Source organism: Microtus pennsylvanicus, chromosome 8 (assembly GCF_037038515.1).
Source record: "Microtus pennsylvanicus isolate mMicPen1 chromosome 8, mMicPen1.hap1, whole genome shotgun sequence".
Classification (NCBI taxonomy): Eukaryota; Metazoa; Chordata; class Mammalia; order Rodentia; family Cricetidae; genus Microtus; species Microtus pennsylvanicus.
Genome location: NC_134586.1, coordinates 31795517 through 31823484, shown reverse-complemented (window position 1 = coordinate 31823484; position 27968 = coordinate 31795517). Strand labels below are relative to the sequence as shown.

Below are 27968 nucleotides of genomic sequence, written 5' to 3'. Positions count from 1 at the left end.
GGTTTGTACAGCTTAGACTCCTGCATAGCTCCTTAATTCATGAAATCTGTAGGTAGATTCTCCTACCTGACCTTTGTGAAGTGTCGAAGTTACCAAGATAAATAAGACAGTGTCCCTGTCTTCGGGGCATTGTTCTACAGAGGAACATGAGGCATATAAAGTCATAATTATAGTGCCGTGTGAACATTGAAGTGTTCAGGGTGAGTGGTGTACTGGGAATAAATAGTTAGCTGTACTTGAAAGCCTTACAAAGAAGGTGACTTTACATTGGTTCCTTGTTCTTGTTGGTGTTGTTATTGTTTTTAATTTCATTTTACATTCTTTGCATTAGTTCTTCAGGGATGTATAGGAATTGTTTTTTAATTCATATCTAAATGAGTATGTATTCCTATTTGCTAAACAGATTCTTCCAATTTCCTAATAGGATCATATGTTGTCTTTTTAAGTTGAAGAAGTAAATTATTCCGGTTTTATTTTTCTGTGCTACTGTTGTGAAATAAAAACACGAGCAAAGTGGTAGATAGAAAGCAGAACCAGTGGCGGGTGGAGAGAGGAGGGGCTCGTACACTGTGGGAACCAGGGCTGGGGAGAGCACAAGGCAAAGCCATAGTAATGATCCAATGATTCATCCTGTCATTCCTCTTCCTCTGTAGCCATCAGGTTTGGGCGGATGCCACAGGCCGAGAAGGAGAAGCTGTTGGCGGAGATCTCCAGTGATATCGACCAGCTGAACCCAGAGTCTGCTGATCTCCGGGCCCTGGCGAAGCATTTGTATGACTCATACATAAAGTCCTTCCCGCTGACCAAAGCCAAGGCGAGGGCGATCTTGACAGGAAAGACAACAGACAAATCAGTTAGTTCTCTTCTGCTCTCTTCTTGGGGGTGGTTGGGGCTGGGGGTTCTTTCTTTTGACTAAATGATTTGCCTCAGTACGCATGCATATGCAGAATATAGCTCAGCTGCGGGCTGTTAAAATCTTGTGGCAGGCCGGGTCCAAAACACAGGAAATGTCTTAAATAGGATAAGTAAACACTGTTCTGAAAAAGGAGTAACTCCTCCAAGCTGTAATTTAAAAACAAAACAAAAAAAAAGAAACACACACACACAAAACACCTTTGAGAGTAGTACAAGAACTCATAGGCCATCTAACATTCATAAATGAATGTGAAGCCCTCTCAGGACCCCACCCTCTTTCTAGACTCATCTCTTTGCTCAGCATCAAAATAACTGGTCAGAACACCATGCCTCAGCAGCCATGGAGGAGGCCACGCAGGTGTGGAAGGTGTGAGGTCCCACTTTTACCTTTCTAGGTTCCCAGAGTCTTTTATCCCAAGTTCAGAGTGGGCACAAAAACATCCAGGATGAGACCTATTTCCTTACAGTACCGAGTTTTATTACTGGAAAACTGGAGCTCTATCCTTTTATTATATGTATGAATTCTAGTTTCTACAAGGATCTAAACTACCTATGCTGCTCCAATGGAATGTTTTATTTTATTATTATTTTATTTAATATTATTAAATATTATTATTTATTTATTATTATTAATGCTAAATATTGGGTTGAATTCAAGGCTTCAAGCATGCTAGGTACATGTATTATAGAGGTGAGCTGCATGCCTAAACCTCAAAAGGATCCTTATGTACCTGGAGGTTTGTTGAGTGTCATTGTTTAGAAAATTCATAATAGTTGAAAACTATTGTTGAGTTCAGTTTTCTAGAAAGCAGAAAGCTTCTGACATGAAGCTGAGAATCAGCACCAAATTACATTAAAATGAAACCTACCTGCTGCTTCCCACTCCACTGTCAGCTGGGAGTGTGACCTGGGTCACATCTCTGTCCCTCAGTTTTTACAGGCAGGGCCTGGCTTTGATGATATGGTCTACAGAATGTCCCTAAGGCAGTAAAAGCTGCAGATCCCATGCAAAAGGCCTGAATCCAGCCCTTGAAAGCCTTGGGTGTGGTCATTTATTTTCAAGTGAACAAGTCCAGGAGAGCAAGGCAACTGATAGGTAGATACATGTAACTATGTAACTATTTTTTAGAAAAAAAATCATATTTTAATGATTATCTCAGGTCTTTCTTTTTAATCAAATGACTTAGAGTGTAGTCAGCTAATAGCTGTGAGAAAGAGTCACATGTCAGTAAGAACAGTTGAGTTTCTCATTACAGGAGGGATTGATACCTATACGGTGATACACACGTATTTTATACTTTCTTTACATTCTGCCACAGGACCATCTGAAGGCAGCTGTTGTGTATCTTTGTTTAAGGGGAAGGAACTGAAGTGGAGAGGCATAAGCACATAGGAAACTGAAGGCTATGATGTAAGCTTTCTGACTGCTAGTTGGGAACACTGTCAGTGTGCTATTCCCAGGACCACAGAACACGAATCATAGTACAGTGCAGTCTGTCTACTGAGTACCAAAAACAGCCATGAAGACCTGTACATGGCTACTCTGACTTCATTCCCAGGAAGAAAGTAAAGGACGGCTGCAGCCACATGACTAACAAGAGTGAACACTTGAAGGCATATTGCAACAGCTTGCCAAGAGCAGGTGCAGGATAGAGGGCTGGAGTCTGGGATCTCAGAGCTAGGCTCTGGGGAGGGGGTTGCTGAAAGGCACTGAGTCCCATAGTGGCCAGTTCAGTTTTACCTAGAGCCATTCATTTCACAGGCTCTGGGTTTTTATTGCCTCACCTCCAGTGCACACCTGAAATCCATGCTGGAAATCTTAGCAATTAAAAACTTAAACTACTTAAAAGCTAAGTGGAAGAGAGAGAGAGAGACTACCCTAATAGGCAATAATTTAAATTTATATAATGGGTTGCCGATGTATTCCTATCTCTGCTCTGAAGGATGCAGAGACCAAACCACTGGAAATCACTTGGAAACCTCATCCCAACTGACTTTTTGGCTCTGAATCTTTGAGTTAAAAATAAGATAATTGGAGGCCCTTTGTGAAACAAATAGCTATTAAGCTATTTAAGGAAGGGGCTACAAAAGCTTGATTATAGACTTCTCAATTCAGAGGCCAAGGGTTGTCATTTTTCCCTGTAGTAAGTAGGCTCGTGCCTTGCCCATAGTAGTTACTCAGACTATTTGTTTAATTGAATTAAAGACTGTTGTTTATGCCCTTTGAAATTATGAACTTTCAACAGAGGGCTTTTCACTAGCCCAATATTTGTTCATCTAACTAGACGTCATTAGTGATTGGATAGTGACAGGATTGCCTCCAGTTGAGGTCTAGAAAAAGAAAAAGAGGCCCAGCCAAATATAAAAAACCCATTCACTGATTATACAGAACTAAAATCAAATTGTTTGGCATTGTTTTCTCCTTATCTGGTGAAATCAAACTGAGCACCAATAGAAAGAAATATTTCAGTAGAGAATATGGAAGAGAAACCCAAAATGTGATTTGCAGTGCGATTTGCTCTTTATCAGCATGGTCCTATTATTCATTTGATAGCATCTATCTCAGGGGTGTTATGTTATCTCTTGGCCAGGACTGTGAAAGCTAAGATTTGCATTGATAGGGAAAGTTTTGCTGAAGTGTGGCCTCTCGAGATGGTGGGGGATGTGAGAAAGTGGCTGAGGCTGTGAGGAGAGCAGCTTAGGTCTCATTATGCGCACAGCTTGCAGCTGATGTCAGCGGCATCAGTTAGGCCAAGCCTGGGGGAGGCTGTTCAGTGTAGTGGATGACCAATTACCCAGAACCCTTCTGAAGGAAATGATGGACTGAAGAGGCCATTCTTTATACGTTTATCTCACTGCTCAATTTAACCAGAGCTGTTAGGAACCCACCAGCTGCTGCCCTCACAGCCCTTGCCTCCAGGCCAGCAAGGGCCACTCCCCCTCCTCAGCTACACTTCCTCCTTCTATATCTTATCCCCTGGGGTCACTCACACCTTTCAAAACAGATAAATTAAGTGTTCCTGCTCTCCCCCTATCAACTTTAACATCATATCTATGGGATAAGATACCAATAATTTTCATCATCTTGCCTCCAAGAGTATGGCCTGAGTGTTCTAGGCTCAAGGGGATGTGGGCTACAGAATCACTAAAGAACTCTTAGGAGCAGTATGCCTTTTCTCTGCCCTCAAATACGGTGGAACCCATTCCCCCACCACCTGCTTTTCTTCCAGTGGTTTTCTTCAGCCACAGCCCCTCCCTCGCTGAAGATACTATAGATCTCTGAAGCCCACACATGTGCTGGAACTAGAGCCCTCATTTCTTGAAGGCAGTTTGATAACTGAATGGACTTTGGAAGTTTGGGATGTTTGACTACCACGCTGGTGCAGTGATCACGTGATCCCGTATTTGTTGATGAAAATAAACAGAGTGGTTTTCAAAAACCATTCTCAGTGCCATGGCTTGCCATAAAACAATGAATAGAAAAACCCTGGGTATGCCTGCCAACTCTTCACTATATACCTAAGAGTGGTGCCTGGTGAAGCCCTGACTGTATTCAAACTATAAATAAGAAATAAAACATTTTATTTATACTGTATTGGACTTTGGGTTCCAAGGCATCGTCTTGTTTATGATAGGCACATGTAAAGTCACTGTTCTTTTAACAACAGGGGCAAACTGGTGCCATTAGAAAAATGATCATTCTGAATAGTATATGAAATCCAAAACCACCGAATCATAAAGCCCAAGCAGAATTGTAAACTGCTGTGGAAATATTTCTCTGCCCATTTACATTTATGCTTTCTACATATACAGAGGCCGTCCCATCATACTGACTCAAATGATAGGAAAGATGTATCTTCTTAAGCCATGTCCTTAACAGATAGACAAAGCATAGCCTATCCCCTTCATCTTTGAAGATCCTGAATGAACTAGAATATTCTCCCCTGAGGAGAGAAGTATTGAGGGAGCCCTTGAAGAAGACTTAGGGGCCCCGTAAGAATAAAGCAGGAAGCAGTACTGAATAATTTCCAAGGCTGCTCAAGTTAGGTTCCTGGCATTGTTGATCCATCTATCAATAGTAATAAATAAATTCTTTCATGATCAGAGTCATTAGTAATAGCTAACAATATGACAGATCTGAACTAATAATGCTTTTTCGAGAAGAAATGAAAAGAATATTATTCTAGGTTTGGGTGTGTAACTCAGTGGTAGAACTCTTGCCTACATATACAGGGCTCAGGGTGTCATTCCCAACACCAAACAATAGCAATAATATTCAGTATAGTTGAGAAGGAAAGAATTTGGGCCTCTTTACTTATTTTTATTTATTTATTTTCGTTGTTGGATTAAGTTGGCTATTACTCTTGTTTATCTACTGAGTAACTGTTTGGCTGATATTGTACAATTTATTTAAGAGCTGTGGTTATGTGCTGGTTCATTTGAGTGTGAATAATTCTTTTTAGGCTTTCATTTGTTTGTCTTAAATCACTAAACTACATGGGGACACAGAATTACATCTGATAGACTTCCTAACTTCCATCACGAACAGCACTTGCTTATAGGAAATATCATTCAAAAGGCACTGCCCAAGGACCTCAGCACAGAAGAGCTTGGGTTTAAAAGCCCTCGTTCTTTCCAGAAAAGCGAGTGTACTGGAAAAAAGTTAAAACACATGGAGAAGCCGGGAGAGAGTGTTAAAGAAGAGAGTCAAGAGGATACGCCAGTTCTCGGCGAGGGTTCGAGGATATGCCAGTTTTCGGCCAGGGTTCGATATAAAGAACTCTTGAACTTTGAGTTTCTTCACACTTAGAGAGTAGCGACGTGTGCTTTCAGAAGAGCCTTTGCATCCTGTAGATCCCATGGTTTCACAAAGCAAAACTGAAACACAGGAGCAAGACAGAAAGGAAGTTGAGGAAACCAATGTACTTGGGGTTAGCGTTCTTTAACTGTAGAGGACAAGGTGTATGCCCAACATTATGAAAGCCAAGAAACACAAGAAGACAGGAACATATTCAAAAGATAGGCTCTAAGAAGGTAGTGTTCTTCTTTGAAAAATCTGAATATCTGGAAAGGCCCTTGAAATGAGGCCCACGTTTCCCCAAACCTGGTGTTTGTTGTTGGTTTGGTTTGGTTTGGTTTGGTTTAGAAACAGGGTCTCATGTAGCCCAGGCTGACCTAGAATTCACTCTGTAGCTAAGATGACTTTAAGCTTCAGATTCTCCTGTCATTACCTCCCAAATGCTAGGATTACAAGCAAACCAGCACCATGCCTGGTCTCCAATTCAGCTGTAATTCTGCACTGTTATTATCACGGGATTTTCTGTGAGCAGGTCAGCTAATATGCAGATGTGTGTGTGGCAAATTAGAGAAATTACTCAGAATAACCTGAGCCGTATTAGTCGATCTTTCTTACCTCCTTGAATGGGTTGTTTTATTAGTCAAGAGGAAGTGACCTAGCACTTTGTGTAGAAGCCCTTCTATAACTCAGATATTAACATGCTGATGGCTTTCTAAGAGGCACATCCACACAGTGTTACAGCCTGTGCTTGGCATTTATGAGCCCCAAGTCCAATCCTTAGCACTAAGGAAAGAGAAGGAAAGAAGGATCCTTCTGTGGTCAACAAAGCTTGGGCGTCAGAGAACCCCATTCCCAGAGCTACTGTTTTGGGAGAAACTTTGTGCTCATCGTGTGCATATTTTTCTTAGACCGTGCATGCGTTTTGAACTCTAAAAACCTAGACGGGCGCCTGAGCATGTCTAGTTGTTGTTTCCTTTACTGGTAAGTAAGGGTGCCTACCTAGCCATTTGATGCCATGTCTGAAGGTAAACACACTGTGAACTCGAACTAGAAAATCACTGAGTCAAATTTTGAAGACAATGTGACTCCTCCTGCAAATGGTGTGTCATCAAAAGACACTATATAAGTTAACCCAAAGCACCAGTTGACTTTGTGCAAAATACAAAAATGTGATTCAAGACATACAGTTCATTTTATGTAGACTACTGCACCAAAAGGAAGCTGTTTATGTTGTAGTACATTAATAACTCAGTTTTCAATAAGCAGGCAAGCCGCTGCTTTCTCAGTGGGTTTGAGGATGGGGAAGTCTTAGTGACATGTGAAAGTGGTGCCTTCGTGGATGGTTTGCGGTGTGAGAACTGGTAAGCTGGTGGCCTGGGAATCACTCTCACAGTTTGAAACATCCACATAGAAGCAGAAAGAACTTATGCAGAGTCAAAAAAAAAAAAGCATAATAAAATACAACTAGGAAAAGCAACAACAAAACCTCCACTGGTGTTCATTTGCTTGTCAGTGCTCAGAACTCTCTGCCAGCTCCCCACTTTTTCAGAAATGTCAAAAATGCTGAAGGGATTTAAAAAAAAAAAAAAGCAAAACTGGTTTGGCATGATGGTGGGGGTGCTGCCTCTTTTCTCTGTCCTTGAATATTTACTGCCAGGATATCCTGACCAACACTGATTGCCAAGGGGTTAAAGTCACATTGTTGTTAAATTGGGAGAGAAAATTAGCAGGATTTGGTGCCCTATGGTCAGCTATCCCGGAGTTTCAAAAACAGGAACCTGGGGCTTTATATGAGGGGCAGGGGAAGTCAAGGAGAATCACAAGGGTGATGGACCAGGGCAGAGTTCCAGAGAAATCGCTTACTTGGAGGTGAAAGAATCTGATGCTTATGCTCTGCCAAGAACCCACATGACTGAGCAGAAGCTCACCCAAAAGTTGAAAGGGTAGCTCTGGGTACAGTCTCCCGAGATGTGAAGAGATAGTTTACTCAGAGCCTTGAGCATTCTCGGCAAGTGCTGTATAGGGAACCATATGCCCAGCTGAGGTGATGCTTTTCTGTTCATGTTGTCAGTAGTTTAACATGTTCGGCTGAACTTCTTTCTTTGTTGTCCACGTTCATATTCTCATGAGAGTAAAGAAAGTCAAGGGGCTAGGGGTGTCACAAGCTTGGAACCCTGTACTTAATCCCCAGCAAAGCGTGAGCCAGGTGTGGTAGTGCCTGTTTAATCCCACCACTTGGGAGGTGGAGGCAGGAGGACCAGAAGTTCAGGATAATCCTCTGGTACATATCAAGTTTAAGGCCAGCCTAGGTATGTGAGACCTTATTTAAAAATGTTTAAGCCATTTACATTTTGTTAATATTAAATTATAATACACTATAAGGCTCCTAGAGCTCCAATAGAGGAGGAGGAGGCAGGGAGCTTCTGTAAAATCTTCATCCATTCAAATTTTTTCTCATGGTTAAAATCTGATCAGAATTCAGGAATAAAGAGTACATTTTAACTGATATAATTGACTGTGCCTTTCCTTATCCTCTTTTTACTGATGATGTCAATTGTGGAGTAAACAGAAGCAGGATGTCTGAAAAAAACAGTGAGCATGATTTGCTCCTCATTGTCTTGAAAAATCAAATCAAAGGCAGCAAGCATACTGCCTGAGTCCTGAGCCCTCCCACCCCCACCCAGGTGTGTTGAGCATTGTGGTTGACGTGAATTGAGGGCAGCGGTGTTTCTAGAACAACTCAACTCTGATGAGTTTGTACAATGTGTGGATTTGGAAATCTCCTCAGAGTCTAGGAGTCCTCAGAGTGGAACAGAATGAGCTTGTTGAAAATCAGGGACTCTTATCTGCAAGAGTTCATAATGAAATCTCTGGCTAGAACATCTTGAAGCTGGCTACTGTTATCACCTATGCACCTCACCCCCCAATCCTGACATTTAGCTCTCAGAACCTCTACTCAAAAGAAATTACTTTTAGTACATCAGAGAATTTGTGATCATGTGTGATCATGTGCCACATACCTCACACGCATGCGCACACACATACACACTAGAAATACAGCTAGAGTCTCCTCTAGAAAAGAAACAGAAACCTCAATTCTGTCAACTCCCTAGCAGTGATGTTGCACGCTTTTAATCCCAGTACCATTTGAGGTCATAGCCTAGACAGCCAAGGATACACAGAGAAACCCTGTTTCAAAAACAAAAACAAAACAAAACACCTTGAGACTTTGGAAGGATAAATAGCTTTCCCTAAATTACATAGTTAACCAGCCGTCACACAACACCTGACAAAGCTTACAACCCTCGGTAACCTTAGTTCCAGGGGATCTGACACAGTGTTCTGACATATACAAGCACTAGACACGCATATGGTACATTTATATGCAGACAGGTCAACACCCATACAAATAAAATAAAAATAAATCTCTGGGGGGGGGTTAATCATAGAACCAAAGCCTAATAATAGCCTCAGTTTTTATTCCAGTGCTCAAAAATATAATATTTAATAAGATTGAGGTTAGCTCTTTCTAGGGTCCAGTGCATGTAATAAGTGCAAAGTGTTCCTTCTTCCTAATTGCTCAGCCTTGAGACTTTCACAATGACCATAAGCCTTTGGCTGTTCTGTACAAAGGAACAGAGAGCAGAGTGTCATGGCAAACTTTTGAAAGCAACCTGTGGCAAACCTGATTAATTGATTCATTCATTTTATTAGTTGATCCTTAAGAATGGACATATTAAAATTTAAGTTCAGGACTGGGACTGCAGCTCAGTGATAGAGCATTTGTTTAGCATGCATGGGGCTCTATGATTAAATTTTCAAAACTATAAAAATTAAAAAGCTAAAAACCATTTTTTACTTTACAACTTTTTGCAGTGTTTTACCCACAGGCCTCCTACAGCTGCTTTTTCTGAAACAGATGGCTTCCAGAGCATTTTTTAAAAAAAGAAAGAAAGAAATAGACATTTTCTTGGCTCAATATTTTTAATCTGCTTTGAGTGATTTTATATAGTGAAATATATTTTATATGTACACTGTGTTTCCTTGTGGTCTGAGTAAATTTGATCTAAAACTGCAAGATTAGCTTATGTTCAAGTGGTTTTTTTCAATCATAACTTGCTTTAACTACTTTTTGTTTAAAAAAAGATTAAATATGTATTTTCTTGAAATTCAAGAAAACATTAGACTTTTTGTCATTTTAAAAATCTAACAAATCGAAGTTATTAGCCAGTTTCAGAATAACACAGTGATGGTACAAGTTGAAGGAAAAGCGTCAAGGAATGTTTGACCCCAGCAGATCACAGTGATGAACAGGAAGAGCCCTTTCTCCTGATTAAGTCCCTTTAGCCTTCCCAATTTTACGCAGCAAAGCAATACATCTATGGTCTCTGGACTAGGGTGGTGTTCTCCCAGAACAAGGAATCACCAACTCAGCCACTTTCTCCTTTTTCATTTGCAGCCGTTTGTCATCTACGACATGAATTCCTTAATGATGGGAGAAGATAAAATCAAGTTCAAACACATCACCCCTTTGCAGGAGCAGAGCAAAGAGGTGGCCATCCGCATTTTCCAAGGGTGCCAGTTTCGATCCGTGGAAGCCGTTCAAGAGATCACAGAATATGCCAAAAACATCCCTGGTTTCATTAACCTTGACTTGAATGACCAAGTGACTCTGCTCAAGTACGGTGTCCATGAAATCATCTATACAATGCTGGCCTCCCTGATGAATAAAGATGGAGTCCTCATATCAGAGGGTCAAGGATTCATGACCAGGGAGTTCCTCAAAAGCCTGCGGAAGCCCTTTGGTGACTTTATGGAGCCCAAGTTTGAGTTTGCTGTGAAGTTCAATGCACTGGAACTAGATGACAGTGACTTGGCCATATTTATAGCTGTCATCATTCTCAGTGGAGGTAAGAGTCATCTTTTGATTTAGATTTAGAAGAAGGTGGGATGGTGGTGGAATTGCATTTTCTCAGTGTTCTGTGTTCCTTCTTACTGACTCTGCTTCTGCGGAGCATGCCGGTGGCACAGTGCCATGAACATGTCACTGCCGAGCTGAATACCATAGACATTTGGAGTGAAGGCTGTGGGGTTCCAAGCTCCTTGTTTCTATTCATCACACTGCTTTTTTCTGGCCAAATCCAATCCTGAAAAACAAATGCCTTCTTTTCTTTTCTCACGTTATTTTTCCTTGTCTTTCCCTCTTCCTTCCCAAAAGGCCAATTCGGTCTTCAGCTCATTTTAGTAATGACGCATGTAACTTGACTTTGACAATGCTCCTGTGGTATAGAGCAGGCAACTGTGTGTGATCTTGGCCCAATTAATGCTTCCACCCACCTTCCCTGCACCAGGAATCAGGGAATGGAGACATACTAAACTCCACCTTCTCTCTCATCTGGCTTCTTATGGCTTCCCTTTTGTGCCTCTGTAAGACACTTGGCTGTGATTACCAATACACTTGAACCAAGAGCACACCACAGAGAAAGAAATTGAGCTATTTGGCAGTTTATCAAAATTTTGGCCTTGCAAATACATGATCTAACTAACCAACTCCAAAAGCCTCATTTTATATCAAATGTTGTTTTCAAGGGTCTCTCTCTCTCTCTCTCTCTCTCTCTCTCTCTTGTTTCCAGGTAAGTAGAACTTTCTGCTTTCATTTCTATCTGTAAAAATTGCTTTGAGCCAGATGTAATAGTGCACACTTAGAATCCCAGCACTGAGGAGGCTGAGACAAGAGAATCTAGGGTTGATGGCCAGTTTAGGCTACATAATGTTTTAAAAGAACAAACAAACAAAACTTTGCTTTTTAAATGGTGAATTCTTACATTGGAATTGACTTTAGATGCACGTTCTGTGTGAACTGTGCAACAACCTATTTGTGAGAACTCGCCTGTAGGGAAGGGGAATCTATAGGTGAAAAGGTGAAGTGTTGCTTCGTATAAAGAGCATGATCTCATGGTTAGTCTTGTGCATTGGAGAGCGGATGCTTTCAAGTAAGGTGCATGGTAATTACTAAGGGCAGTAAGAGACAACACCGAGGAGGTGCCTCTAATGCCAGACAGTGTTCTGAGCGCTTCCCACACAAATCCTCACCACAGCTCAGTGAGGTGAGTGCCATTTTTTAAAGTGAGGAAACCGAAGCACTGGAAGGCCTGTGCCCCTGCCCACAGTGACATAACCAGTGTCAGATGTAGCTGGGGAGTCAGACATGATGTCACATGTCTTTAATACCAGCACTCCAAAGGCAGGCAGATCGCTATGAATTCAAGGCTAGCCTGGATCTCTTTGAGTTCCAGCCCAACCAGGCAACATAGTAAGTGAAACCTGTCGAAGGATGCACTGGGATGGCTTGTCTGCTTCTAGAGCCCATGCTTCAAGCTTCTATTCTGTGAAAGCAAAGCTGCCTTATATGACTGGGGAGCAGAGAGATAAGCAGTATGGCAAGGGTTAGGCAGTATCAAGTGGTCACTCACTTTAAGACAATTTCGTGTTGTCTTTGTCGGTTGGGATGGAACCAAGAGCCAGGCATGCAGTGACCACTGACAAGAAAACATCTACTGCCCAAGCTCAGCACACCCTCAGACACTGAATCAACATGTTTTGGAATTAAGTGACTGAGTTTTGGGAGTTTTGGTACTAGGGTTTAAATTCATGGCCTTAGGCATGTCTACCACTGAATTATATTCCTGGCCCCAGAAGCACCATTAATGACTATAATGACTATAAAATACTCTATAAAGGGTTTCTTATGGACCAAATCATCTCCCTATATATTATTATTTCATTTTGAATGACAGCGAAAACATAGAAGAGTGCTTTAAGATGTGTTCCTTTATTTTATTTTTTGTTTATTTCATTATTTAAGTTTTTGAAACAAGGTCTCAAGTTACCCTGAACTCATTATGCTGCTGAGGCTGGCCTTGAACCCCTGATCCTCAGTGCTGGGATATAGGCTCTGCTTTTCTTTGGAAAGTGTTCTATATTTTGATTACTAAATATTCTTCTATATAAATTTCTATCTAATCTCAGATGATTTTGTCATTGTAAATTTCCAGAAATTGAATTCAAAGCTATGAGCATTTTAAAGTCTTTTATTTCATCATTATCATAAAGCTTGCAGTCATTTATATCCACAGACACTAAGGGAAGCATTTGGGAAAATCCATTCAAACGTCTTACTTTGTAAATAGGAAAAGTCTGAACAAGAAACAATCATGATGGGCTGGAGCAGGAGCTCAGTGGAAGAGTGATTGTCTGATACATGCAAAGGTTCCAAGCACCACAGAAATAAAAATATACACTCATACATATATACATACACATGTGCACATATACACACATGCATACACACATACATGCATACACCATTAGTTAGTTGGTCAAAAAACCATACAATAAACAATGTGCATGGATTTAATGCTGTAATTATTAGCTCATGCTAGTTCATAAAAGTTAGAATAACACCAGTGACAAGTACTCTATATAAAGAAGTTCATTTTGGCCTTTCACGGGTTGTCTTCACAAAAGCCAGGATCCAAATCTCATCCACATAACAATGAAAGATACCCCAAGGTAGCAGTCTGCCAGATTATTAAGATCTTTTAACCCTTGCGAATATTTCTAGACTTCCTAAAAGCAGCTGACTAACCACTGATATGTTCCTACAACACAGAAAGGAAAAATCCTTCCCCGACCAAAGTTGAAATTATAGATAAAGGCTAAATACAGGCAACAGACAAGAGGAAAACTGGCCCATGTTTGTAGAGCTCACAGAAATGTGATTCTCCTCTTTACTCAGGAGATTGGTTGTGTGCAGGCCAAACAAAAGCTGCCCAGTTGGCATTCCCAGTCCAAGGACTGGCTTCCAGTAAGTTCTCATCGTCCATAGATGTGAGATCAATATCCCAAGCCCAGCTTTATTAGAGACAGTTTCCAAATTAACCATTGCTTGTTGATTGTTTTTCCTTATTCTAAAATTCCAGGAAGAGAAAACATAAATAAGAGCAATTATATCCAGAAAACAGAGTTCTGTCCTTAACCAGTCTTAGCAAGAGTGATTATATCCAGAAAACGGGGTTTTGCCCCTATCCAGTCTCAGCAAGAGCGGTTATCTCTTCAGCACTTCAGAAGTTTGCTTTAGTGATTTTGGAAAGCAGTGCTTTAGGCAAGGCTCATCTGAGCCCTTCTGAGCTGGAACTTTAGCTCTGGTGAAGGCACGTAGGTGCTCAAACTGGGGAAAGGATGAGGAAGATGAGGCTGTGTAAGGAGAGGATCAGAGCTGGGGCGGTGGTTAGAGGGACCAAAGAGGAAGACTGTAGATAGAAGTGTCAATTTGACCCAACTCAGGACTTGCTGGGGAAATAAGTGTTACTACCCACTGAACACTGCGGACCCGTTGATCTGGTTCTTAGATTTGAACTGGGTTTAGCAACTCCTTGTGTACTCAGCTGTTGCAGCCAGCTTACTGAGAGAGATGACCTAGTTCTCAGTCTTCTCATCTGTCTCCTCTGAGCTGGATCAAGAAATGGAATAAAAAGAACAGTAGAGCTTGGGAGCCGATGTGTAGCACTTCTTAAGAGCAGCGCATAGTCTTCCCTGGATCCCAACGGGGCACAGGGGTTTTATTCTCACTTCACAGGCAGAGAAATAAATGAACCCGGATTTTTACAAGATCTGATGCCTATTGAATAGTAGTAGGACTGGGTTAAAAGCCAAATGTCCTGTCGCTGGGATAGCCCTATCCCCTCTACTTCCTTGCTAGAAGACCACAGTTCACTCTCTGCAGCTGGTAGCTGCACCCCGCACTCCCACCCACACGTTCCTTCCTTAAGGCCTGAACCTGGAAGCCAGCGGAGCATTTCCTTGTAATCCCAGTAAATAACAGCTTCCATTGCACCCTCTAGTCTCACTGCTGGGGTAGGTGGTGTTGAGAATAATAAAACTGAGTCCAGCAAGGAGATGTTTGCAACTGGCGCCATAGACCTATGCCAGCCTCTCTAGCGAGCTTTCAAGCCCTGCCCCATGGCCAATGCCAAGTGTGAAGCCCAGGAAATCTGGCAAACTCCAGGACACTCCACTGGACACTTTGCCCCCTTGAGTGTGTGTCGTGTGATAAAGAAAAGCCAAGGAAGGTCCAGCTGGAACTCTCCAACAGGAAAAAGGGCTTGTTAATTCAGAGCAGGTTGGAATCCATTTCGATTCATTCTAAACTTTTTAAGATTTGAGGGAGGAAACTCACTGGATTTTACAATGTATTTTTCAAGGCAAATTGCCACTGCCATCTGAGTGATAGAGAAACTACAACTATCCCTACAGCGCAATAGACAGCGAGTCCTCAACCTCCTCATTCTCTAGACTCTGGCTTGTGCCAACCACTTAAGGAGTGACCCCTGCTCTTTCCTGCAGACCTAGCAATGTTCCTTCTTCAAACAGCTCTAGACGGCTGTTCTTGGAGTGACTGACTGTTGAGTGGGTAGAAGGAGGTTGTGTTCCCATAGTTAGGCATTCGACTTGATATTATTTGTCAATCTGACCTTGTTCTGTCAAGTCAACAGCTTGAGGCCCCATGGTTTCATCATGGACTATGGCTGGGGGATACTTAATTAAGACTTCTTAATTTATTGAATATAAAACAGTCAAAGCACATCACCTAGGATGAGTTGACAGATGATTATAATAAATAAAACGGCAACAATAACTTGCATTTGTTGAGTATCCCAGAGGTCCTGAACATGTGCTCTATTCCTAGTTTCTGATATGTCTTTGCTGGAGCTGTATGTGACCTCTACCCCAGTTTACAGATGGAGAAAATGCAACTTCAGAGAGCCTAGTCACAGAGCTACTAATTGATAAGGCCAAGTTCAGACCCATTAGTATACCCAGGCTAGTGCCAGGGGCGTAGCTCAGTGACAGAGCTCACATTGAGCATGTGCAGAATTGGGTTCATCCCCCCGCCCCCAGAACTGCAATCATCCTCCTCATCATCATCATGCCCTTCCCTGTGAAATTCTGTTACCTGCTGAGTCTCTGAGATGAAGAAGGATCTTAATTGCCTTGATTTTAGGGTTCTTTAGAAGCTATCAAAAATAACTATTTCCATGTGGCCTATGAATATTTATAATTAAGAATGTTCATATATTGTCACTAATATTCGATGTCCTTCTTAAGATACAATTTTAAGTAACTAGCAAGCACTTTACCCACTGAGCCACCTTCCCAGACCCCTTGCTTGGCTGGGGCAAGGCCTAGGGCTGGTGATGTTATAGTTCTTACACCTGTCGTATAATAGGCACCTGGACACAATGATTTGCAAAGCTTCCCACAAAAGTAGACAGTAAACTTCAAATGGCTAAGTAAATATGTTTCCACTTAATGAGATACCACCATATGCCAGGTCATATGAGAGATAAACGGTTCCAAAGAAAAGTTGTAAGAGCAGGCTGGGGCGATTGTTTAGTCAGTGAAGTGCTTGCTATGCAAGCATTAGGACATGAGTTCGGATCTCCAGCACCCATGTAAAAAGCCTTCTGCTGTGACATTCGAATATGAAACCAGCACTGGAGATGCGGAGCCAGGAAGATCCCTGTGGCTTGCTGGCCAGCCCTACTAGCTGAATCCGCAGGCTCCACAGCCAATGAGAAACCCTTCCTTTCTCAAAAAGTAAGATGGAGAGTGAGGAAGACACTAGTGTCAACCTCTGACCTCCACCTGCACACCAGCATGGGCAGGGGAGAGCACAAACATTCATGCACCCGTGAGAGGGATTTAAAGCTGCTGGAATACTATCCAGTGTCTTCTCTTGCTCTAGAGAAGCAGCTGTGTAGATAGGCACTTGCCCTGTGTGGTTCAAGCAGACAGACACTCACTCAGGGGAATTGCAAGGCGCCTCATTCCGCAGCTCAGACCCCATTACCCACTGCAGATCACTTGGGGCACCAGGTTTGGGAGTGTTCCTCTATGCCCGTACCTCAGTTACCCTTTAGACCTTGGGTATCTGTGTCATGCTTACTACAGACTGCTTTCTATAAGTTACAGTGGACTCGGTATAGCCCATTTCTCTGGCAAAGAAGTGTTTGTGTCTAATAGGAGTCCTACACCAGTCACACCCTTGACTCCACTCAGCACAAGGGCCTTCATATCCTCTTCAGTCTGTGAACATTTCCCATAGTGGTTACGTGAAAAGGAGAAAAAAATCCAAACTACTTTGAAATTTAGACATTAAAATAAGTATGAATAGCAATAGTCCCACTTTGGTGTTTTGTCGTACTAGGGATTGAACTTGTGGCCTCGTGCATGCTGAGCACAGGCTTTCCCATTGAGCTACAGCCTCAGCATTATACCAGCTTCCTACTTCTTCTGTGCCAGCTAAATACTTAACTTCCTTCCCCATTGAGAAAGTTGTTTGTCCAACTGTTCTTCAGATATTGAAAATAAACAAGGACATCTAATTTCTCTTGAGCTGGACAGCCAGTGTCATCACGTCTCCTGTTGCCCATGAGGCGATGGCCATGTCACAGAGTAATAGCTGGTTTATTAAGTACTAACGTATCTAATGGGTTTTATCTGTGTATGAGGCAGCCCAATGGCTTTGAACAGTGACTCAATTTGAGTTATCAAGAAATGTTCCATTCGTTCTCTGTTTTTATAACTCATGCAATTGGTATGATAGGGGTGAGGTATACTTATGAGTTTGCAGCTGGCACCCAAATACTAAAAACCAGAGAACTGGGGGCAGGAATGGAGCAGTGAGGAAATGAAACATCTCCAAGTCAGCCCAGAGCTAGACATACATGGGAGAAGATGTATGCAGGCTCTGGTTCGCAGAGCAGAGGAAACTTCTTATCTGTAACTGCTCCAGAAGTAAAGCTTCCTCCTCCACCCAGGCTGAGCAGGCCGCCATCATCTTGAGCACTGAGCAAACAGTGGCATTTGAGACAGACATGGGACTGAAAGTTGAACTGCTGAGTCATTCCTGTCCACACTGGCAGTCTTGGAAGAGGCTCCTTAGCCAGTCACGGGTGGCTTTTTAGAGCACTTTATCATTTTGGACTCTCAAAATGTGTATTTAAACTCTGGGTGACCCCAGGCAGCCTTCCAGATAGGCACCATTCAGCTATGAGTGGGGACGAATGAACCTGGGATCCTCAGGTCACCTAACAGGGAGGTTAAGACACAGGGGCGCAAGGTGCCATGCGACCCAAAAGAAACTTCTCATCTGGTGCAGTAGCTATGGACAGGCCAAGGAGAAAGCTCCAGAACCACACAGGAGAGTCTGAAAGCCCCACTCCCCACTTCCTAGATGTGTGGTTGCAGCAATTATTTACCTCCCTGGGTCTTAACTTCCTTATCAGCTCCCCAGGCAAGTGAAATAGCATTATATGAAGCTTCTGGCACTGTGCCTGGGACACTGCTATGCACACAGTGAATGCTAATTTCCCCCTTCTCCTGTGTGATATCATTTGAAGTAGCTCCACTCCATCCTGCCAGTCGAATGGCTTGAAATTCCACCAACCGTCCTTAAAATCCCTTCCTATAATATAAATACCCCTAGGGAGCTCTCAGCTAATCCTTTTATCAGCTATCACTTTAAGGGGATTAGTTGCAGATTGAGAACAAAACCCAAAGGGAAGAGATACAGAGAAGGAGGAGGAGCCAAAGTAGGAGGCTCAAAATCCCCTAGCCCTGGGCCCCCAAGGGGGGGGGGGGAGACTTAGGACTGTGGATTCCCCCTTCCAGAATTCCCTTGACTTTGTAGGAACCTTAGGTGTTTAGAAAGTCATATCTTCCTTATCTTCCTTTTGTGATTACAAGTTCTTCTGAAAAAGAAAGAATGGGGGAGGGAGAGGGGAGGAAGGAAGAAAAGAAAGAAGGAAAAAGAAAGGAAGAAAGGAAAGAGAAAAAGAACAAAGAAGATGGGGAGGGTGCAGGAGTAGGGTGTCTAAAGTGGACAAGGCTACCGTCTCTGGATTCCTATCAAGGGTCTAAAGTCAAAAAGGTGCTCCTAGTCTCCCTTTTCTTAGCCCTTCCTCCTTTTCATCTCCTCTCCTCCCAGAGCAAGACTGAGTCACCAGGTACATTGAGGGCAGCAGTGTGTCTGACCGGAGGGACACCCAGAAGAGGGCATTTCATATCTCCTTCCACTAAACCCTCTTCCTCTACCCTGTGCTCCGACCTCAGCCAGCCATCAATCCTGAAAGAATTATCCAAAACAGAACTAGCAGAGTTGCAGCGGCCTCCTTCAGCTTCAGTGAACCACAGTAGACTGCCCCTTGGTCCTGATGAAAAAGGAGAGGGGCAGAGCACACAGCTGAATCTTGAATGACAGTACAGCGAGCTAGAAGAATCACCAGGACTTCCCAAGGCCAGGAGAGAATTCAGAGACCCATTTGCGGTCCTCAAAGACCTTGAAATAGAATCAACCCAGGCTCTGTTACCTGGGAGACTCCGTATAGAGGGGCAATCTAGCTTTAACCAACCATAAAGTAAATATCACCTGCCTGCCCCTTGTGTATTCATGTTCAGGAGCTGGCCTTGTGGTGACGGGGTCTGAGGAGTGATGATGTGGAGTTGCTACTTGATGGGCACATACTAGCAAACACTGGCTAGGCTTGACTTCATTGCAGTTTCCCCTTCCATCATCCTGCTAAATCATCTTGTTATCTACCATAGAGAGAGCACTGATTAGTGTAAAATCATTACTTGAACAGGGAACTGTGAGACTGTTTCAGTGCGTCCGAGGGAGAGTGCCGCAGCAACACGTGCTGCAGCAGGCAGACGACATCTCTCTGAAACATTCGCAAGGCTTCCGTTTTACTGCATCCTGGCTTTTCTGATAGAAGCAGTAAACCACTCCATGCCTCAAGTCATTGGTCAGACCTCTCGTTAATTTAGTTTGACTCTGCTAACATCCCTAATAAATCCTCAGCAAGGTCCAGTCCAGGACTAGGAAGAAGAAAGCATCTGGACCAGGGAAGGTGAGGGACAGCTGGAAAGAAGGGAATAGTTAAGGGAAGAAGAGCAGGAAAGAGAGGATCCAGGAAAACCAGGGGCCTGGAAGAAGGGAGACAAGCAAGGGAGTGGCAGCAGAGTTAAAAGTCCAAAGCTTGCTGTGTGCCCTGACACAATCGCTACTCAGAATGCTGTGACTTAGTTTACCATTCCAGCCCTGCTTGAAAGCACTACTTTCCTAATGAGCTGAGATAGCTCTTTTGGTAAACTACCTGTCTCCTATGCATGAAGACAGGCATGCAATTCCAAGAGCCCAGGTGGCTTTGTTTGGTTGGTTGATTCCTTAGCTGTCTATGAGGCTGCAGAGAGGATTCAGAGGTTAAGAGCACTTGCTGTTGTTCTTTCAGAGGAGTTAGTTTCCCAGCACCCAGATCAGGTGGCTCACAGTCACAACTACCTGTAACTCCAGCCCCAGGGGACTCAGCACCCTCTTCTGGCCTCCTTAGACACCCACACATACATGGCATATACTTACCATGCACACGTACATATAAATAATATAAATATATTTAAAAGCTAGATATGGCAACCTATGCTTGTAATCCCAACACTGGGAAAACAGGGACAGATGGTCCCTGGAGCACTACATGGCAAACCTAGGAAGAGGTCTTATTTCAAAGACAAAGAAAAAAGTGGAAACCACCTGTAGACTGATGCCTGAGATTTTCTCTGACCTCCATTCACACATTCACACACACGTGTGAACGAACAAAGCCATTTCTGCAATGCTATGGACGAAATTCAAGTGTGCTAGACAAGCACTCCAATACATCCACAGCCCCTTATTTTATTTCTTATACAGGTTCTTTGGGTGTTGCCCAGACTGGCCTCAAATTTCTGGGCTCAAGCAATTCAGCTTTCCCGGTCTCTGAGTATCTTGGGCTACAGGTGTGTTCCACTGAGCCAGCTTCCTTTTTAAAAACAAGAAAACTGAAGTATGGAGAGGCTTACATATCTGACCAAGGTCACCATGGGAGGAACTGCAAAGTTAGACAGTCAAAGCTTCTCAGTAAAGTGATACTGCTCTCTGAGGTCCTCACATTCAAACACCAACAGCTCTGAAACCTAGAAGATCCATCCCAGGTCAGGTAGTTGAGACACATATGTGTTGTGTTTAATCTCCCAAGTTCATTTTATTTTTTTTCTTTCTTTTTTTATTTTTTATTTATTTATTTATTTATTGGTTTTTTCGAGACAGGGTTTCTCTGTGGTTTTGGAGCCTGTCCTGGAACTAGCTCTTGTAGACCTGGCTGGTCTCGAACTCACAGAGATCCGCCTGCCTCTGCCTCCCAAGTGCTGGGATTAAAGGCGTGCGCCACCACCGCCCGGACCAAGTTCATTTTAATGTGTAGCCCGAATTGAGGATCCCTGTACTCGATCAAGCTCTCCTGCTTGATCTGTTTCTCTAGAGAGAGGACAGTGGGAGGGATGGCCATAGACCGTGCAGTGGCTTGCTTTCTCTATCCGCAGTCTGTCTCATGTTCACTGTGATTCTGAAGGTAGATTAGAAAAGCGCCCCAGAATCCTCAGTGTCATGTCTACAAGGAATCCATATCTGGACCACTGTGGCTGTTTTGCTCTGTGCCTATTCTGGAACTGTCCTGCATGCGTGTTTTCAACTATGGGAGTGAGAATTTGCCCAAGCCCCAAACATGTCTGTATTGAAAATTACTTTTCTTGTGCTCCCAAATTTCCATTCTTACCAAGAACACCTCAAACCCTTCCATTTCCCAGCTGTTGGTACTGACATGACCCCACCCTGTAGCAAAGGTTTGAACAAACACAAAGAATAAGAATTTCTAGCATTCTTACCCCTGTAACTCTCTATGGCCTTATGAGAGATGTGGCATTGTTGTCTTCAAACATAAACCATCTCCAGAAAGATCGGCTAAGCTGTCCAAAAGCACCAGAAACTTAAGTGGAAGGGAGACAATGCTCAGGTTTTCAGGTTCCACATCCAGGTCCTCTTAGAACCTATCTTGTAGCTTAAGGTATAATCCAATAAAGGGAACGATGGAGTGAGTTGGAAAAGAAGTTAAGTTGCTGAATCTCAGATAGACTTTTCTCCTCCTCAGCATCACCTCACACTTGAACTGAAGTTCTTTATGATTAGGGGTCAATGTATAGCTGCCCCACAAACCAACATCTCCCCTTAAAGGACCTAAGTAGAGTCCATTTCAAACCAACCCATCACAAAGTCAACCAGCAAGGTGGGAAAGGCTCAGACAGAATCTCTCAGAGAAGAGACAGAAGACTGGCCTTTGCTTTCCTGCCCGTCCTTCAGGAAACCTGATCTGTGGCCTGCTGCTATGGGGCCTAACTGAGCCTCCTGAGAAAACTTGGGCAAGGGGAATGTAACCCAGGTAGGTGGGTCCTAATAGGGACAAAGCATAGAGTCCGCTTCAGATAAGCCCTGTATTCAAGGCAGAATCAGATCTGGATGAAATGGAAGTTTTGTATATTTGCCTAAATCAGTTGCTCTCTAATCAGTTCCAGGACTGAATGAATGAAGACCGGAAAGGTTCTTTCCCAATTCTTCACAGCCCCAGGAGTAAGGATATAATAATTGACTCCAGCCTCCTGGAGTGCGTGAGTCAACAGGGCTTCCCCAAAGGGCCATCTGGGCAGCCTTAGCCAACAGAGAGCCCTTGACCCTGAGCCTGCTCCAGACCCGCCTCTCACCTCAAGAAGGTGCGAGGACCTCAGCTAGCCCTTCAGATGTCCTAGAAGCCCTGGGCCCCAGGGAGTAGATGGAAGGGAAAAGATGGGATGAGTCTGGGGGCTAGTCTATGGTATAATCTCAACTCAGTGAAGGTCCAATGGAATGTGGGGAGGGAGGTGGGAAGGGAAACCAGGGAAGAGAGCAGCGGAGGTCCCTAAGCCATGAAGAGCAGAAGCAGAGGAGCAATTGATAAATTCCTTTTGCCCTTGACCTAAGACCAAAAGAAGCTGCCTTTTGTTTTGGTTTTGTTTTTAAATAAGCCAGTTCTAAGTTTAATATGTAAGCTTATGAATATACTTTTCTAATTCAATTTTTATTTCCCTGGTTGAATTATGTGAATTGTGTACTAGAGGGAATTATAGATAAGAATGCATCTTAGAACTTTTGAATTAGGGATTTAGAGATCATTGATAGATTATACAGAGGAGGGACCTGAGCCCAGCAAATTTAATCAGTGGGACCCAAGGTCATAGAGCTGGTGAAAGACAAAACCGGAGAATGTGGCCCTTACTACTCTGTGGCCTCCTTCCCCAAACTGTGTGTTCCCTTGATCGGGGCTTGTGTAGGGGACAGCCAGGCTGATCATTAGATGATCTAACTTGTCACTGGAGAAAATATATTTAATCTGCAGCTACAGCATCTCAGCCCTTCAGCCAAGCGTCATCCATCACATCATAAAGAGTAACTTGCCAAAGAAGAGTTGGAAAATCCAAACCAGATCCTTCCCCACTCCTGGAGCAGCTGGTCACATTTCACTCCCCGAGCCAGGTTCCAGCCCATCCTTTGCACACTAGGGTCTTGTTGTTTGATAGAGACCCTGTGTTCATTCATATGATCCCTTCTGTGGCTTTGTCCCCACTGGTGCTGCTCAAAAAGAAGGAGAAAGGAAAGAGAGCCCAGGAGCAGAGGCTCCAGAACAGGCTGTGTGACTCAGGATGCAGCCACTCAGCTGTGCACATCCGCACAGCCTCAGATGTTGTTGGCGGAGGAGGGTCAGCAGGCATTACACTAGAGCCCCAGTTCAGAGTTCAGCTTTTCTTGAAGCCTCAGTGGTTTCTTAACTTTAAAAATTTTGCTTATTTCTTTTTAGTATATGTGAACATACATGCATATGCATGCAAGCCATGATACACATGTGTAGGTCAGAGGACAGCTCTGTGAAAGCCATCCTCCTTCTTCACGTGGTTCTCGGGATCAAATGCCAAGTGCTGGGCTTGCACAGCAACAAGAGCTTTACCTGGCCTAAGTACTTTCATTGTGGCATCACAACTGAGAAAGACACAGCCCTTCCAGAGGAGGATTCTCCAGGCCAGGACTGTTATTTGTTCTCTTCTCAGAGTCTGAGACGTTTCACTGTTGTTATTCCCTTGGTCCCACATTTAGGGCTGGAATTTCAAAGGAAACCATTTTTAATCCAATTGATGGGATATGTTAGAGAAGAAAAAAAGTCAAGCCCAAGACATGTTTCCTTCTGTAACAAAAAAGAAGTAAAATTGAGAGAATGTTCTCAAAGTCCCACCCTGAGACCACATTGTTCTCCCAAGCCTCGCAGCTGTGGATTAAAGGTTATGAGAGTTTATTAGATATGGCAAAACAAAACACCATTCATGACAGACGTCTTCACTGTGTGGTGATTCTGCCTTCAGGCTTGTTCACCAAGTAGGACGATACTCTTCCATCCGGGACTTTGGGCCAGAACAACCCCTTGCTCATTAACTCAGCCAGCTGAGGGCTGATGGGCATCCATCCACTGGTGGCTCGGAGACATCAGATCACTGCTACTGGGCACAACAGGAAAGAGAATACAAGGCTGACCGCACAAGGGGAGGACTTCAGGGTGTTGTGTTTGGAACAGAGGTGCACAGACCTGGAAAAATCAACCATTCAGTAAACGCACCTCAAATGTAGAGATCGGGTTGGTCATAAGGTGCTGTGGGGCCCAGAGCAAACGATGAGGCCCAGAGAGAAGGGATGGGGAGGAGGTGCTCCATCCCACTGGTGCTCCATTTGAAGAAGCCAAGAAGCGGTTGGAGGCACTGTGGAGGAAAGAGGCTTCAGGCAGGAAGTACTGAGTCTCTATAGCTACTCTGATAGAGCTGCATGTTTGAGGAATTTGGAATAGAAATACCTTAGTGTGCCTGAGCAGAAGGATGGCTAAAAAAACTGAGGCTAAAGTACAGAGGCAGCAGCCAAGAGAAAGATGAAGATGGGAGTAAACTTACAGTGAAGGGAGAGGAGTGCGGCCCTTAACAGAGTGAGCAGCCTGCAGGACTAAACTTTGAAACCAATACAAGACCTAAGACGTTGGGGTGTGTCCTAAATGATGCAAATGAATCCTACTTTCAGTAGAAAACTCTTACAACCTAACCAACTTAGAATACGGGAACCAAAGCCAAAACTTTTAGTTAGGAACATTAAAGTAGCAGGTGTGGCAGAGTGTGCTTTCGATCCCAGCACTCCAGAAGCAGAGGCAGGTGAATCTCTTGTGTGTTACAGACCAGCATGGTTTACAGGCTAGCCAGAATCACATAAAGAGCTGAGAGAGAGAGAGAGAGAGAGAGAGAGAGAGAGAGAGAGAGAGAGAGAGGGAGGGAGAGAGAGACAGAGAGAAATTGAAAACACACTTCTGAATAGTTCTTGGATTAAGCCAATGCTCTAAGATAGGCTGTTTTAAAAGCACAGTGAGAGCCTGTTCCTGAAAGCCTGTGGGATGAAACCAAAGTGACACTGGGAGGAAAATTTAGAGTCTTAATGAGTTCATTAGAGATCAAGAAGTCCCCAAACTAAAAGTAAAGCATTCAAATCAAGAAATTAGGAAAGGGGGAAAAAGAAAAATGGATAAATTTATTTTTAAAAAAGGAATTAAACATTGAAACAAAAATATGATTTAAACTTGATTGATGAAACTAAGGGTTATATTTTTAAATAAGGAGGACTGGACAAATGGTTTCATAGTTTAGAGATCAGGCTGCTGCTGCAGAGGACCAAGATTGAGTTCCCAGCTCTACCATGGTTCATAATCATTGGAATCTGATGTCTTCTTCTGACCTCCAAAGACAGTAATCATGGAGATGGTGTGCACGCATGTATACAGACAAAACACACACATACTCTTAAAAATTTTTAAAAAATAGGTAATTCTTTTACAAGTATGATTTTAAAATGAGAAAACAAACAGAGCATTAAGCTAAGGAGCATAAAATAGTAGATTCCACTAGTTCATAAAATAGTAGATTCCACTAGTTCATAAAATAGTAGATTCCACTAGTTCATAAAATAGTAGATTCCACTAGTTCATAAAAAGAAAAAGAAAATAGGAGAGGGGCTCATCGGGAAGGGTTCAGCGGGCATGGGAATGGTACCCTGAAGGGTCGGGGTGGGAGTACTTTATAGACATATATGGAAATGTCATGGTAGAACCCACTCACTGTGTGTACAATTAATTTAGCTAAAAGAAACATTTAGCAATATATAATAAAAATAGATTCCAGATTATAAAAGAATATTATGTATAACTCCATTCTGAAAGAATTTACTGTTTTACTTTACACATTGTAGAAAGCCTAGGTAGTGAAGGACTTGTCACCAGGGTCAGAGTGTTCTTCAACTGAATTCCAAGAAACCACAAAGGAGCAGGTCAAAACTGAAGGAAAACAGAGCTCCACTCAGCAGGCTTGTTCACAGTTACCACCGAAAAGTGGATGGCTCAGATGATAGCTCCTGGCCGTGGTGTCCACAGTTACTAAAAAGCCCAATACGATCCTAACAAATGAGCGCTACGACATAAGGAAGTCTATTCATGTAATCCATTACACTAGGTTACGATACCACCATATCTTTTCAGATATCATATCTCTTCAGATAGAAAAATTTAAAAGCCTTTAATAAAATTTAACCAATGTTCCTGACAAAAAACAAATTTAAAACTTCAAAATTCTTGGAAAACCAAAAGTAAAACAAATCCACCATAATCTACAGCAAATGTCACACTGGTGGCAATGCATTAGCAGGATTTGCCTTTGTGCTTTGGAAGGCTGACACGAGGGTGTCCTACCAAGGATGGGACTGCACTCCTCCAGTAGCTGCAGCCCAGGAGGCTGAGCCCTGGGGGGGGGGGGGAGCTGAGAGAGCCCAGGAGTTTGGGGTCTGCCTAGGCAATACAGTGAGACCTTCCTTGATAACAAAATGGAAAGGTAGAAAGGAAGCAAAGAAAAGAAACTGTTAAGACTTGATGAAGCACATCTGCAACCTCATCCCTAGGAGAAAACTCAGCCCCACTGTAGGGAGGGGAATAGCCCTCCAAAGGGAAGCAGTGCTTTATCTTTCAGTTATCCTGTTGGAAATGTGATGTTCTGTGCCACACAAAAACAACAAGGCTCACACTTGAAAGCTTTGTTTGAAACTGTTATGAGAACACAGGTAGAAGCTATGAAAAGATCAACCAGGAGGAGCAAAGGTTGGAAATGCAATTTCTGAGAAGAGAAGCATGTTGTCAAAAGAGGCCTTGGGTTGGGGACAGAATGCTCCTGATGGTGTCACATGGCGCAGTTAGTCCTGAACAGGAACTGCTTTTCCTTTCAATTCCATCCTTCAGTCTCACCCATAAGCTGCAGAGCCTTCCTCCGCTCCAGCTTAAGAAATAAGGCAGAGACACAGGGAGGTGGGGGCAGGAGCATGAGCCTGGCAGCTTGAGGACTGGGTCTCATCTCTGGCTTGGGGAGAGAGTAGCCTGAAGCTGCCGAGGCCTCAGAGCCAGCCCGGAGAACCTTTGACAGAGCCTTTTGTCTTTTCATTTCTCCCAGATCGCCCAGGCTTGCTGAATGTGAAGCCCATTGAGGACATCCAAGACAACCTGCTGCAGGCCCTGGAGCTCCAGCTCAAGCTGAACCACCCGGAGTCCTCACAGCTGTTCGCCAAGGTGCTCCAGAAGATGACAGACCTCAGGCAGATCGTCACAGAGCATGTGCAGCTATTGCATGTCATCAAGAAGACGGAGACGGACATGAGCCTTCACCCCCTGCTCCAGGAGATCTACAAGGATTTATATTAGCAGGAAAGTCCTGCCCGCTGGCGTGTTCCTTCTTTCGATTGCACTATTATTTTGAGGGAAAAAAATCTGACACCTAGGAAATTTACTGTGAAAAAGCATTTTAAAAACAAAAGGTTTTAGAACATGATCTATTTTATGCATATTGTTTATAAAGATACATTTACAATTTACTTTTAATATTAAAAATTATCACATTATGAAACTGTTTATAGTGTCTAACGATCGACCGTGTGCTTCACATTCCGCCATTGCAGATCTGGGGCGGATTTCTCCGTCTTATTTCTTTCCTGTTCTTTGACACGTGTGTGTACTCGTGTGTGTGTGTGTGCAGGGGCTGTGCCTGTTCATGGAGGCCTAGAGGTGGCTTTAGGGACCATGCTCAGGAACATCACCTACCTAGTTTGAGAGAGGGTCTTTCAGTGGCCTGAATCCAACAAATACGGCTAGACTAGCTGGTCACTGAGACCCAAGTGGTC

General features: G+C 43.3%; 1 protein-coding gene across 9 annotated transcripts in view; it reads left to right on the top strand.

The window, feature by feature from the left end:
• Pparg (peroxisome proliferator activated receptor gamma) overlaps positions 1–27694 on the top strand; it is a 131608-nt gene extending 103914 nt beyond the window's left edge. For all 9 annotated transcript variants that reach the window (XM_075983111.1, XM_075983115.1, XM_075983114.1 and 6 more), the window contains 3 exons: positions 654–853; positions 10173–10623; positions 27245–27694. In XM_075983111.1, the coding sequence (XP_075839226.1) occupies positions 654–853; positions 10173–10623; positions 27245–27492 (899 nt within the window). In that variant the 3' untranslated portion in view covers positions 27493–27694. The remainder of the gene's footprint in view (positions 1–653; positions 854–10172; positions 10624–27244) is intronic.
• Positions 27695–27968: the final 274 nt, after the last annotated feature.